The sequence below is a fragment of the Mobula hypostoma genome, chromosome 20, assembly GCF_963921235.1.
Source record: "Mobula hypostoma chromosome 20, sMobHyp1.1, whole genome shotgun sequence".
Taxonomy (NCBI): Eukaryota; Metazoa; Chordata; class Chondrichthyes; order Myliobatiformes; family Myliobatidae; genus Mobula; species Mobula hypostoma.
The window spans coordinates 23627616-23642584 of record NC_086116.1 but is presented as its reverse complement, the minus strand read 5'-3'; the positions used below and the strand labels follow the sequence as shown (position 1 = coordinate 23642584).

Sequence of the window (14969 nt, the reverse complement as noted above, 5' to 3'; positions counted from 1 at the left end):
ATTTGGACATGTTTTGAAAGGTTACAGGGGCCACATGAAACAATGCTGAAGACCATCTACACATAGGACAAAAGCCATTTTGTGAGGAGAGGTGGTCAATACAATAGTCACCCATCTAGCAAGATAGGCCAGTAGTTAAAAGCATTTCCAACACAGTATCATTCAAAATATTTCAGAGTTACAAGTATGTGATCAGATGCCAGTGGAGGAAATGGGGTATTACACTAACACCTTGGGGGACTTACTTTGCAAGGCAGCAATTTTAGAAAGTTCGAGAGTGTTGAGGGACAGATTAGTGTGCAGTTTAAATGACATGAGATTACAAACCCAACACCAATGTTTGAGGTACTTCAGTTCAGAAGGCAAGCAAAATTACAATTTTGATGGAAATAATATTGAGATGCACAATGGCAGACATCCCACCTCTCCCGTAAGTTCTGGGAGTCTCCCGCATATTGATAGTAGCTCCCAGACGCCCAGAAATTATAAACAATATCCCAGAAATCGATTTTTTTGAAAGGGAGAGGGAGAGGAAGAGAGAAAGCGAGCATCCTGATTGGTCTCTCTTCATGCTAAGTAGACCTATTAGTTTCTCTTTGGGCGGGCTTTACAGTCGACCTCAAAAATAATGACAGTGTTGCTCGCTGCACTGTTTGCAACAGTGACTTTTCTATTGCCCATGGTGGGTTAAAATGTAAAGAACATGTTGAGGTGAGTTTAACAGGTGTCATTCATTCATTAGCATAGCTAATGTTATTTAAACTAGCTGGCAAGCTGCTAAGGAGCTACTCTATTGATGTCCTACGTGATGAGGCCAAACTCCCTGTAGACTTGCTTAAAGTTGTAATAGAATAAACATGATAACATAAGGACATATTTTAATGTCACATTTTCTGCATACACCCAACTTGGTTTACAGATTAGACAAAATCACTAAACAAAGTATTATATACACCCTTGGAGGTCAACCGGGTGGCCGGGTTGGGGGGGGGGGGAATATGGGGTTGCAGGGGGCGGGGGTGCTACCTCCCTGAAAAGAGTTTTTACAGGGTGGCATGTCTGTAATGGTGTAGCTACAAGTAGGCAGGGAAAAGCTACGGGGGGAGTAACTATGGCAGTAGTCATCATTTCTGCAACAGAACCAAGTTATATATGCCATTTTGGAGTAAACTAACTAACCACAGGAACCTGAGAGACAGGAAAACCACAAGTCACACAACTGCAAAAGTGGGCCGTGCTGCTGATGTCAGCAAAGCCACATGGCTTCTACCTCCCGATTTAAAGCGGCCTGCTGTTATAATTATAGTACAACCAAAAAAAATTTCTAGTTCACGGTTTGCTTGAAGGCAAGGAAACATGCCTAGCAAATACAGACCAAGGGATGCTATCATGCCATTAGAGTTAACAGTCACCTGGTAAACAGATGGTAACAGAATGAAAAACTACAAGTTCAATAACTGCCACTAAAACATATGAATGAGGCTTTATGTTGAGTATCCAGTGTCTTGAAAAAGTATTCAGCCCTCAAAACTTTCCCTATTTTACTGTCTCATTTTCTAAATTTAAAAGATATTGAAGTAGGATTTTTGAGCTAATCTACAAAACATCGAGCATCATGTCCAATCAAAAGAAGAGTTCCAAAACCTTTGAACAACTTACTAAAAATAAAAAGCCAAAAATTGTCAGGCTGAAGACGTATTCATCCCCCTTGTAATTACAATGCTAATTTTCCTCAGGTGCAATACTGTATGTTATCTTACCAACTCACCCAATTTATTGATGTAGAAAATTGGAGGATCACCAGTTTTCAATGAATTCATAAGAATAAATACCCCCTCTCTCTGTAAGGTGCAATAACATGGTAGATTTTCAACAGACCAAACCAAAATGAAGTCAAAAGAGAATTCAAGACAAGTCAAGGAAATGATAATAGAGAAGCATAAATCTGGGGAAGGGTACAAAACCATCTCAAAGGCACTAAACATAGCTTGGAATTCAGTGCAGTCCATCACGAATAAGTGAAAAACAATATGAAACCACAGCCACATTGCCCAAGTCAGGCCACCCCTCTAAAGTTAGTCACCAAAGAATGGCACTTGCAAAAGAGGCTACTGTCATGCCAACAGCCACTCTGAGTGAGTTGCAGAAGTTAGTGGGTGCAACTGGAGATGAAGTTCATGGCTCCACAATCTCCAAGGCCTTACACAAAATGGGTATTTATGGAAGAGTGGCAAGAAAGAAGCCCTGACTTGCCCATGAAGACTTTGTAAAGCCACACTTAGAAGATACTGTGAAGATGTGGAAGAAAGTTTTGTGGTCAGGTGAGACTAAAGTAGAACGTTTCGGCCTCAACACTGCAAAGTTCTACTTTAGTCCCATCAGCCAGGTAACACACTCCCTACTGTGAAGTATGGTGAAGCTATGGGGATGCTTTTCAGCAGCAGAGACTGGAAATCTGGTCAGGATTGATGGGAAGATGAATGCTGCTAAATACAGAGAATTCTTGGATAAAACCTGCTAGCCCCTGCCAGGAAGTTTAAGCTGGGAAGGAAGTTGGTCTTTCATCAGGACAATTACACAAAGCACACTGCCAATGAGACATGTGGTGGCACCCCAGGTCATTGGGGAACAGTGCCTGTCCTATCCATATAAACCAGCCATTGGTGCATTAGCATCAGCACCAGACATCCAATGCGAGTAGTCTCGGGTTCGAATCCAGCCAGCTACCTGCATGCTTTCCATCCGTGCGGCACTGAGTATCAAGCGAGCAACTTGGCCTCATACAGAACAGACAAAAATGCTAAAGAAATGGCAAGGTTTCCGCCCAATTCACCACAAGGCACGGAAAAGAACAACAATCCTATCCATACCTAATCAATGCCACCTCCTTGCCCCTCCATCCAGTGGTCAATAAAATTGGGATTAGATTGGGAAACAAGGACTGAGAGGACAAGTTCTTCTCATCTGTAGGTCAGTAGGTCAGTCTCATCTCCATGACCATTGGCTTTGCCTTTAATTCCTTCTCCCACTTAGATGAAAGTACAAGGCACCAAAGTATCTTGAGCTAGCAAATCTGATATTACTGCTCATGGAAGCACCAGGACCACGTTAGTACAATGATCTAGTGGTCAAGAGAAATATCATCAAGGACCCTGAAATGGAAACAGGATTCCAGCATATTGATAGCAAAGTTGAACAACATAAAGGAACTTGTCCTGTGTAACTGGTAACCTGAACCATCAGGGTTCTCAAATAAAGGTAAGTGTTCCTGGTGCAACTGAGAAAGTGGGAGCTTGCGGAGTGGAGTGTTCAGAAATTCCAGGGTGCATATCTGAAATGTCTTTCAGACAGCGGTTCCCAACCTGGAGTGCCAGACCCCAGGGTTAATGGTAGAGGTCCATGGCATAAAAAAGATTGGGAACCCCCGCTTTAGAAGGAGGAAAATTAATCTCTACAATGTCAGCAGGCAAATACAGATGCATCACATTTCGGAACTACAAGTTTTGTAAACTTCCGCCATGAAGAAGTGATCACTAGCTGACCAAGAGGAAGAGAAGATTGTTTTCAGTAAGAGCTTCTACTAATATTGTCTGGTACATGATCAAGTCAATGTTTTGAAACATAAAAATTCCAGTAGCAAGGAAATGCAATGATGGAGAACAGCCAGCTGAAGCAAATAATTTAAACTGCATGACCCACTACAAAGGCTCCAAACTTTTTTTATGCCCTGGACCATTAACATGATGCAAGGGCTCCATGGACTGCAAATCCTTGCACTAGAAGGATGCTGATGAAGGAAGGAAGGGCAACAGACACCATGATAAGGCCACAGAATACTGCTACTAAACAATCATACCTGATGATGGATATTTCCTTGTCCCTACAGATATCTGGAAGTCTTGTCTTCAAAGTTCAAAATTTGCATAATTATACACCTTGTGTTTCATCTGCTTACAGGTAGCCACAAAACAAGAAGCCCAAAAGAACCCATTTAAAAAAAAAGACATACCCAATGTGCGGGGGGTGGGGGGGGGGAGACACAAATTGTGCACACAATAAAAGCAAGCAACAGCAGTCAGGGTGAAATTGGCTCGAAGTCACAAAACCTGGAGCAGCCAGGCAGGCCCATGCTCTCAGCCTATCACACAGAGTCAAATTGCCGCGAAGCTCATGGACACGAAGCCTGGAACAGCCGGAGCAATCTCACAGCCTCAGCACCACAGAGAGTGGAGCAAACGTGGTGGAGCAGTGATGAGAAGTGCCCCAACCTTTGCTACCAGTCTCAACACTCTTCCTTTTCAGTCCATTTGGCCTGGTGTTGAAACTGTCCAAACACTGGGTGGTCCCCTGCATAGGACCCCACTGCCTTGACACCCTGGGCCTGGACCCTGTCTCCACATTCTGGCCCGTAAGCGACCTTTCCAAGTCAGCCTGGCACTTAGATCAATCCAGCCTCACTCTTGGTTTAGGTGCACAGGCTCTGAAACATCTTTGCTCCAGTTTTTCTCTGCGCCGCTCACTCTAACTCAAACATGCCTCAACCTCGCTCCGAACACTTCTCCTCGACCATGTCTTGGCTTCACTTTGACTTTGCGTTGCATGCTCATGCCTCGACCCTCAAGTCAGCCTCGCCTTTGCTCGTGGTGATCATTTACCCACAATTTACCACAGAAAAAGTGTTACTAATAAATTATTCAGTTGCATTGCTAGCTTTACGAACCACCAGCAAGCTGTTTCCCATCTTAAGCGGAGCCATCTTAAACTGGAAGTTGGTGCAGGAAATTTCCCTTTTGAATTTGATAATAAAGTAGCTAGAGAATCACATTGAACAGGCCCATGATGTAGAAGATGGGGATCAGCCAGATTGGGAGACTGCCTTATTGGCCCCTTCACTCTCTCTGCCACAAAAGACAGGATAACCCAGTGGTTACCCACTTCCATTCCCATTCTGACATGTCTGTCCACGGCCTCCTCTAAGGTCATGATGAAGCCAAACTCAGGTTGGAGGAGTATTCAGTCTGGTTATCCTCCAACTCAATGGCATGAACAACGATTTCATCACTAACTTCACCCCTTCCCTCCTCTCTTTTCCATTCCTCATTCTAGTTCTAGTTAACCTCTCAGCTTCTTCTTCTTACTTGCCCATTGCCTCCTTCTGGTTTCCCTCTTCCTTCCCTAGAACATTGTCCTCTCTGATTAGATTCTTTCTTCTTTGGCCTTTTACCCTTTCCAACTATTCCCTCCCAGCTTCTCACTTCATCCTCCAAACCCCCTCCCCCCCAACTGGCCTCACCTACCATCTACACATTTACAGTAGCCCGATGGCATATTCAGAAGAATGTTCTTCCTCAGGGAAGTGTGCTTGCACCACTGCTGTACAACATCTACATGAATGACTAACCTATAGATGATGTCACACGCTGTTTTATATATGCTGATGACTTATGCATCACTGCCCAAAGCACTAATTCTGACACTGTGGAGAAAACGCTTTCTAAGGCCTTGGAGGGACTAACATCCTACTATGAAGAAGACCACCTCCACGCAAACCCATCAAAGGTGCAAGTTTGTGCATTCCACCTCAGGAACCATGAAGCCAAACGTCAGCTTAAAGTAACCTGGTGTGGAGCACCACTGACACATTGCGAGCACCCGATCTACTTAGGAGTCACCCTTGACAGATGCCTCACTTTCAAGAACCACATCAATAAGACAAAGGCAAAAGTGAGCGCACGAAACAACATCCTGAATGAGCTCACTAACACAAAATGGGGAGCAAGCTCGAAAACATTGTGCACCAGTGCACTTGCTCTTTGCTATTCCACTGCCGAATACATCTCGACCTGCTGAGTTCCTCCAGCGTGTTGTGAGTCTTGCTTTGACCCCAGCATCTGCAGATTATTTTGTGTTTTACACTTGTCCTGCATGGGAAAGATCTACTCATGCTAAGAAGATGGATGCCATTCTGAATGCAAGCTGCCGACTTATCACAGGTTGTTTAAAACCAACAAACACCAACAGCCTATAGATCCAGGCGGGTATCGCTCCCCCGATAGAAGAACAGTAGCCAGCAAGAAAGAACAACTCCGTCAAACATCAGACAAGAGGCACCCTCTACATGGTCATACACCTACACCTAGCCACCTAAAGTCAAGGAAGAGCTTCATGAACAGTGTTGTTCCATTACAACAACCCCATCTGAAGCCCGCATCGCCTTTTGGAAGGACCGGCTCGCTAGTCTCAAACAACCCACAACGATGGAAATTCCACTGGATGAAAGCCTACCCCCAGGAGCTAATTGCAACTGGGCAACCTGAAAGTGCCTTAACAGACTTAGGACTGGTGTAGGTCATTCAAAGGTGTCACTAAGCAGATGGGGATATACAACCAGCCCGACAACTTGTGAATGTGGAACTGAGCCACAAAGTATTCAACATCTCCTGCAATGTCCATCGCTAGAGGAACCCTGTACTGTTGCAGATCTTGCCGAATTCAATAGCAAGGTGCAAAAATGTGTCCAGTTCTGGCTGGGCCATGTATAGACTGTCCGTGGACACGATAAGAAGAAGTAGCCTGATGAGGGGTCTCAGTCCCGAAACATCAACTGTTCATTCCTCTCCATACATGCTGCTGCACCTGCTGAATTCAGCCAGCATTTTGCGCTTGTTACTCTCAAATATCGACTGCTAGTTTGTCTCCCTTCCCCTCTCCCCACCTTCTTATTCTGCATTCTGCCCTCTTCCTTTCCAGTCCTGGTGAAGGAGCTCAGCCTGAAACAATGCTTGCTTATCTGCTTCCATAGATACTGCTTGACTTGCTGAGTTCCTCCAGCATTTTGTGTGAGTTGCTGAAGATTTCCAGCACCTGCAGAATCTCCTGTTAAAGATCTAATGATTGTTGCAAATGAGATGGCAGATCCAGCACAGAAAAAAGCTTGGAAGTAGTTACTGTGCAGCATTACTGATGAAGGCACAGGATGAAGTGACAGGTACTGGCATAATGATACCCAAACAAAAACCCAAGTAGCACAGTACAACGTTACAACAAAAACATCGAGGCATCATTAATCATGAGTTGAAGATGGATAGGAGATCCTCCCCCACCCTCCACTGTGGAGATGCCAAAAAAAATGTTTTACTCCAAAAGAGGGGTCAGCTGAGAAAGTTGAGGGAAAAAAAGAGCAAATAATAACTACAAGTAATTTGATGGGGTCATAAGTAGCTAGCCATCTGCACACAAGCTGGGGTCTGATCAGCCCCAGCTGGGTCACCTGGAGGAGGGTGTATGATGTTGAAAAACCCGAAACACCCAATGATTCCAGGAACATCACTGAAGATGTGTCCAGAGGCATCAGTAGATGTATGTACACAGCAAAACTAGATATTAACTACAAGTGATTTGCAAAACCAGGACTTGAGTACTGTATAAAGAGAACAGATGTTAAGTACACAAGAGGAATGTACTCAAGTGTCCAAAACAGACGAGATGTCTGCAAAGCTGCTGATCAATATGGAACTAATTGGGTCCGCAATACAATCTTCCAAAGAGAAGTGGGGATGTGGTGTGAGGCTCTGTGGAGAGACTGGCAAAGTGTACAAGTCATGTATACAGATTCTGTGACATGTAACATTGATTGTTTTCCTGATGAAGGCAGCAGGCTCACTGGCCTGAAGCTTTGCCTGGGTTCCTCTCTCCGCAGATGCAAGCCGACCAGCTTTCTGTTGTTTTTTAAACAAGGCAATTTTTAAACTGTTGTTTAAACCAGTTCAGAAGAACTAGCAATCCACCAGAGAGGACAGAATCAGTGTATCCCCAGAACTTGGGAGCTGAATTAATATCAAAAGGTTCACATGGAGAGAAAAGGGAACATGACCTTTAATGATGTCAAACAAGGTGGAGAGATAACGGATTACAGCACGTTTCGTTATACTGTATACTGCAACTATCAACCATATATTGTCCAGCGTAATTGGAGTATTTCCAGGAACGAAACATTCCAGTAACTTTTTTTTTGCAACAGTTCGATCACTTGCTTATTAACCTCCTTCCTTCGGTCACTGCCAACATAATGTCCAAATTAACGAGCCTGCTGCTTTAAACTCAATGACGGATGGAAACTCGTCATCCACCAAACCAGATTCGCGACTCCAGCCACCAAACCCTTGCTACTACATCCTCCATCAACCAAAAAAAAATTAAAAGTGGTCTACACCAATCCAAACCTTCACCTGTCAAGCCCAACGATGTTCAAAGAATGTACTCTCATCCCAATTAAAAAAAACATTACGTTCCCACCGTTCTTTTTGAACGCAGATTTGTCCCGGGTTACGCGAGAACTCCAAATGACTAGCGTTGAACGCATAATGTATTTTAAAGTTATTGCACTGCATTTATTAAACAGAGACCACCTAATTGACCGATCCAGTCAACTGACCGATGGTCCGGTTCCCGATCTCTCTCCTCCAGCTTCCCGATGATCACATGATGCCATATCCTGCGGCCACAAAACCCAAACTAAATACAATACAATAAATGCCAGTAATTTAATTGTATAAATATATTAAGAAATTAAGTTTACCTTCCAACTCATCGATGTCGTCTTCGTCCTCGTCGCCGTTCTCAGAATCGGTTTGCATGGGTTCCTCGGCGAAGTTGACCGTCTTGGGGGCTCGGCCAGCGGCGCTGCCGACAGACACCTCACGGCTCGCCTGCAGCCTGCTGAAATACTGCGCGGCGAAGCCGATCAGATCGTCCGGCTGTTTCCGAAGCACCTCCACGGTGAAGCTTTGCAGCAAGTCCGTCAACCCAGCGGGGATGTTAATACTCATTCCTACGCGGTGATGTACCGAGGAAATCCACAACAGAATTACAGCGTCTGCAGAACGCCACGCCAACTTATCCCTGACAAACTCTCCTGATCACACGGACACATGCAAACTCTCACAGATCCCAGGAAATGCCGCCCTGCTGAATTGAAGTGTCATTGTACTTCCCCCTCTGTTCCTCGCCCGTTTTCAATGGCACAGAATAATTGACAGCATTTTCCAGAGGAACCTCCCCGCTCACCGACTGTCAGGAGCACGTGATCCAGAAACCATGGGAACCGCCAGGGCCGGCAATTTACGTCTGTAAAAGAGAATTGACTGGCTGGGCACCGTTTAAAGGGCCCGCGCTGCACAATTCCCGACGTTAGCCGACGGAAGATGGCACAATTGCGAGTTCACGCATCTCTATTACATTAATGTTGAAGGGCAGTGTATTAAAACAAGATCCAAGGATGGAGAAGCTTCAGAATGCCACGGGGCAGCAAATTAGCCGCAAACAAGGGAAAATCTGTAGATGCTGGAAATCCAAGCTACACCCAGAATGCTGGAGGAACTCAGCAGGCCAGGCAGAATCCATGGAAGAGTATAGTCTTTCATCGGGACTGGAGAAAGTTGGAAGGTGTGGGGAGGGAAGGATGAAACACAGAGTAATAAATGACACCAGAAATGCGGGCGGGGCGAAGTAAGGAGCTGGGAAGTTGCTTGGTGAAAGAGATAGAGGGCTGGAGAAGGGGGAAGCCATGAAAGAAAGAAAAGGGAGGGGAACACCAGAGGGAGGTGTTGTCAGGGCAGGTAAGGTGAGAGAAGGAAAAGGGAATGGGGCATTACTGGAAGTTTGAGAAATCAATGTTCATGCCATCAGGTTGGAGGCTACCCAGACGGAATATAAGCTCCCTCAATGAGTGTGGCCTCATTGTGACAGTAGAGGAGGCTATGGACTGACTTGTTGGAATGGGAATGGGAAGTGGAATTAAAATGGGTGGCCACTGGGAGATCCCACTTTTACTGGGAGATGGAGCATAGGTGTCGGCAAAATAGTCTCCCAATCTACGTTGGGTCTCACCGATATACAAGTGACCACACCAGGAGCACCAGCTACGGTACATGATCCCAACAGATTCACAGGTGAAGTGTTGCCTCACCTGGAAGGAGTGTTTTGTTCATAGGATGTGGTTCTTACTGTAAGTTACCAAGAAATGAGAAGGGTCGAATAAATAAGCTTCAGGAACTTGGCCTCTGTCAAAAAATAACAAATTACATGACATATGTTAGAATCAGAATCAGGCTGAATATCACCGGCATGTGTCGTGAAATTTGTTGCCTTTGTGGCAGCAATACAATGCGATACACAATAATAGGAAAAAATATAAATGTATACACTCATTAAATGAAATAGATAGTGCAAAAGTATAAATAAAAAAGCAGTGAGGTAGCGTTCATGGGTTCATTGTCCATTTAGAAATTGGATGGCAGAGGGGAAGAAGCTGTTCCTGAATTGTTGAGTGTGTGCCTTCAGGCTCCTGGACCTCCTTCCTGATGGTAGCAATGACAACAAAGCATGTCCTGGGTGATGAGGGTCCTACTGATGGATGCCACCTTTTAGAGGCACTGATCCTTGAAGATGTCTTGGATACTACAGAAGTCTGTGTCCATCACAGAGCTGACCAAGTTTACAACTCTCTGCAGCTTATTTCAATCCTGTGCAGTAGCAACCCCCCCATACCAAATGGTGATGCAGCCAGTTATAATGCCCTCCCAGATGATAATAAACCTGATTCTGATACTAATTCTGATTATTAGTGACATAGAGGGATATGGATTATCGCAGCGAAATGGTGGTGAGATGAAAGTTCAGATGCACATTATTGAATGGCAGAGCAGACATGAGGGGATAAATAGCATAGACATGATTTTTATTTCTTTAGGTTAATCTAATCTCCATTTCAGTTCTAAAAACACACCAAAAGACCCCACCTGTCCAAAAGCAGCTTGATACTAATACCATCACAGAGGCTTAAAAAAAACGTCTGCAAGGAAGAAAGGCATTAATCCCTCTCTGCAGTCTAAACATCTACAGGAGGATGCTATCTCAGCAAGTTTGATTATTGTTTCTGCTGTGGGCAACTTTTGGAATTTTGTGTAAAGTTCAAAGAAAATTTATTATCAAAGTACATATATGTCACCATATTCAACCCTGAGATTCATTTTCTTGTGGGCATACTCAATAAATCCGATAACTATAGTAGGATCAATGAAAGACTGCACCAACTCGGGTGTTCAACCACTGTGCAAATGGAAAAATGAAATAATAATAATATTAGTAATAAATAAATACCAAGAACATGAGATGAAGAGTCTTCAAAAGTGAAGTCTATAGGTTGTGGGAACATTTCAATGATGGGGCAAGTGAAGTTAAGTGAAGTTATCCTCTTTGGTTCAAGAGCCTAATGGTTGAGGGTTAATAACTGTTCCAGAACCTGGTGATGTCAATATTTCCATATTTCCATTAAAAATCTTCAGGTAACCAAACATGATTATTCAGTGGCTTATTGCGGGGACTCAATTAAAGCTGACCGTAGACATGAGAGATGGTTTACCCGTGATAGTTCCTTGGGAACTAGCCGGTAGAAAAATGAGATGCTGCAGTCTTAACATCGATTTATTTGGGTTTTCAATTCAATTTTATTCCTGAGTTCACTCACAATAGCCTCTTCACAGCTACACACCGCTATAGATAAAAGGAAAATAGGAAGGAATAAAGTTTGGTCATGAAGTGCTGAAGTCTTGTGACTTACTTCTAACTTTTTATGCCCAATAAAATAATTTTAATGGAGCTAAGCTATCTAATTTTCAGAATAGTGCAGTATTTGGTCCACTGTGCCTGTGTTGACTTTTCATCAGCTGTCCCATTAGCTGTGCAAGACAGCCAATGATGTCTTGGTGTATCAAGAGAAAACTGCCCTTCATTAGCCAAGAATTGTTAGAAACTTGACAAATAATAATTTTCAATTTTCTTTTAAACTGGGTCAATAACAGTTTCTGTGGGAGTAAATAACATTCCAGAGAAAGTTGAAAAATATTTTACAGTTATCTAAATAACTGAGCCTAATGGAATATTTCAATGAATGATTGAGTTTTTTTAAAAAGCAGAAAAATGAAATACTGTATACATAATACCTTAAGGTTGTCATAGCCAGGGGATGTAGTGGGGATAAGCTCCCACTTCTTATTAAATGCTCCCAAAGGCGTTCATCTCAGATAGCCTCTAAGTGCAGTTCCTGGCCTTCACGTGTGGCTTAGCTACTAAGCCCAGCAGACCAGCTTCTACTGACAGAAGAAAGGGCAAAGGCTGGTTACTGGCGCCTTAAAATCAGTTACTTTGGGCAAATGGGACTCACCAGCCAGAGCTGGCAGCTCATTTACAAGAAGGATAACTCTGATCCCAAACCTCTACAGCCTTACGCCTGTACTCACTCAGGAGAAAGCTTCAGGTGTAAACCATGAGGGAAAGATCTGGATCTGCAGTCCCTAAGCCCGTCCAACATTGAATTTAATGCTGAATGGCAACCACTGCAATGCTGCTGGTGCTCGACTATATTGGTCCCTGTCATTCCTTTGGATTCATCAGCTGCATGGGCAACAACCTGCTCTCTATATCATACTGCCCTGTCTGGCTTACCACGTAGACACAGAGGACGCAATATCCATGATCAAACTGAACAATGGAGGGTCTCTAATGTCTAATTGACACAGGATGCGGAATAAAATAAATAATAATAATTTGGATCGTGTGATCAAAGTTAAATCGCACCTTCTGATAAAAACATAGAGATGTAGGTAATACTAGGGAGACCTCTTATTTTGGTGTTTGTGGGAACATTGTGATACAGTATTGTTCCAATATGATTTCTGATATCGCATGTGGTAATGGAAAAACGCTGCTGCATTTAACCTGCATTGCCACTATGTTTAACACCCGTGTCCCTGCTTCAGCTCATGAAACCGGATGAGCCCATTTTCGGAAGACTAAATGATGCCAGTTTAGCACTGGCCTGGTCTGTCTTTTGTGCAAGAGACATCAGAATGAACTCAAATATTTCTCCATTTATATTTGGAAAGAATGAGAGAAAACACAAGGGGGCATGTAAAACCTATTAAATGCAATGCTGTAGGAATCCCTGTATATCAAACTGGTGGAACGAGCAAAACAGACCTAATTTTACAGACAGATGATCAACAACAACCCTAGCCAGTTCTGATGGGAACAGTGCGAATCAGCTAACCAAATTGCAGAATTCTGTTTGAACCAAGAAGTTGTGTCCTGGTGGAAGTTGGTTGAGGTACTGTCTCACAATTCGGCGTCATTAAAACAGGAAGTGGGCCAAAGACAGAAAGGAAGAGGTAGAAGTGTGGAGTAGAGTCCTTGCAGGAGGCCAGCTGGCAGGAAGTACCACTAAGTTAGCTGTAAAGGCCGATTGGACCTGTGGTCAATGTGGTTTATTCATTAAACAACAAACTAAATCTAGATGGTGTGACTGCTTTATATTGCAGCTCTGTCCAGTTCACAGAAGCAGCTTGAGCTTGCAGCTGCAGGAAACAAGCTGTTGGAGGAACTCAACAGACCATAGGGTCATAAACACAAGAGATCCTGCAGATGCTGGAAATCCAAAGCAACACAACACAAAATGCAGGAGGAACTCAGGCAGCATCTACGGAAAATAGTACAGTGGATGTTTCAAGCTGAGACCTGCATTCATTTCCAGAGAGGGTCATAGAGTCAGGCTGCAACTCTAGATGAAAATGGAGAGTCATTGCTTTAAGTCATTTTGGTTCACATTCTAGCATCTGCAATCTCTTGTACCTCTAGGCTTTCAGTTGCCTGTCACTTTAATTCTCTATCCTGTCTCCTGCACCATTTTAGCAAGGCCCACCGTAAACTTGTAAAACAATACTTCATATTCTGTCTTGGTATATTGCAGCCTTCTGGGCTCAATATCAGGTATCTTGCTTTCTCTGGCTGGTTCATAGCCAGCTATTTTCTGTAGTTTTAACTCAGTTTTTCCCTCTCCACCAACATAATCCACACTGTGAGGTATTTCCTGCGGTTCAGGTGATACAAGTTTGTTTGTCTCTTTTTTCTCCCTCTCTCTCTAACCTTCATTCATTATCCCATCAACCAGATGACTCAATGATATTCTTTGCCAATCCATCCTACCCTACCCACCGGAGTTATAACTAACTTGATTTCTCTCCTTTCCATTTCTGATGAAGTGTATCTGATCTGAAATGTTAATTTTGTTTTTCTTTCCACAGTTTCTGTCTGACCTGCTTAGTGCTAATGGCACCTCCTGTTTCTATTCAACAGTCAAAGTAGTCAGAATTTCAGTTTCAGCATAATCTGGGTACGGCTATTATGCTGCAATTGAAGAATCACAGCTAATACATTAGCTGTTAGAAGTTCCCAAGCTGGGGGTTCATGGATCCCTTGCTTAATGGTATTGGTCCGTACATTCATTTGTTACGTGCTGTGTTATATGATGTGGATGATCTTGGTCCCACAACCATGATTGCTTTTGGCAAATTTTCTACTGAAGTGGATTGCCATTGCCTTCTTTTAAACTGTATCTTTACAAGGTTTGTGACCCCAGCCATTATCAATACTCTTCAGAGATTGTCTGCCTGGCATCAGTGGTTGCATAACCAGGACTTGTGATATGCACCAGCTGTTCATATGATCATCCACCTATGGCTTCATGTGCCCCTAATTGGAGGGGGGGGGGTGCTAAGCAGGTGCTACACCTTGCTCAAGGATGACCTGCTGACTATCAGAGGAGAGGAGCACCTTACACCTCCGTTGGTAGAGACATATCTTCACCCTGCCACCCTGGTATTGGTCCATGGCATAAAAAAAGGTTGGGAGCCCCTGTGTTAGATGTTGCATGATAATTGACACAATTTGCTGGGGAGGATGTCTGAAGCCATACACAAGACCTATTGAAGATAGGTGCTAAACTCTCACATGTTTCTGACACTGCATGCATGCCTCCTGCCTGATTTATGAGATCACTGAGTCATCTCAATGTAAATTACTGTCAAACTTTTAGCAGGTTAACTTGTTGAAATTTGCATCCTATTCTCCCACAG

At 43.7% G+C, this 14969-nt stretch overlaps 1 protein-coding gene across 1 annotated transcript in view; it reads right to left on the bottom strand.

Annotated features, from left to right (window-relative positions):
• LOC134359382 (cAMP-dependent protein kinase type II-beta regulatory subunit-like) overlaps positions 1-9064 on the bottom strand; it is a 98012-nt gene extending 88948 nt beyond the window's left edge. The window contains exon 1 of the mRNA XM_063072544.1: positions 8579-9064. Coding sequence (XP_062928614.1) covers positions 8579-8828 — 250 coding nt within the window. The 5' untranslated portion in view covers positions 8829-9064. The remainder of the gene's footprint in view (positions 1-8578) is intronic.
• Positions 9065-14969: the final 5905 nt, after the last annotated feature.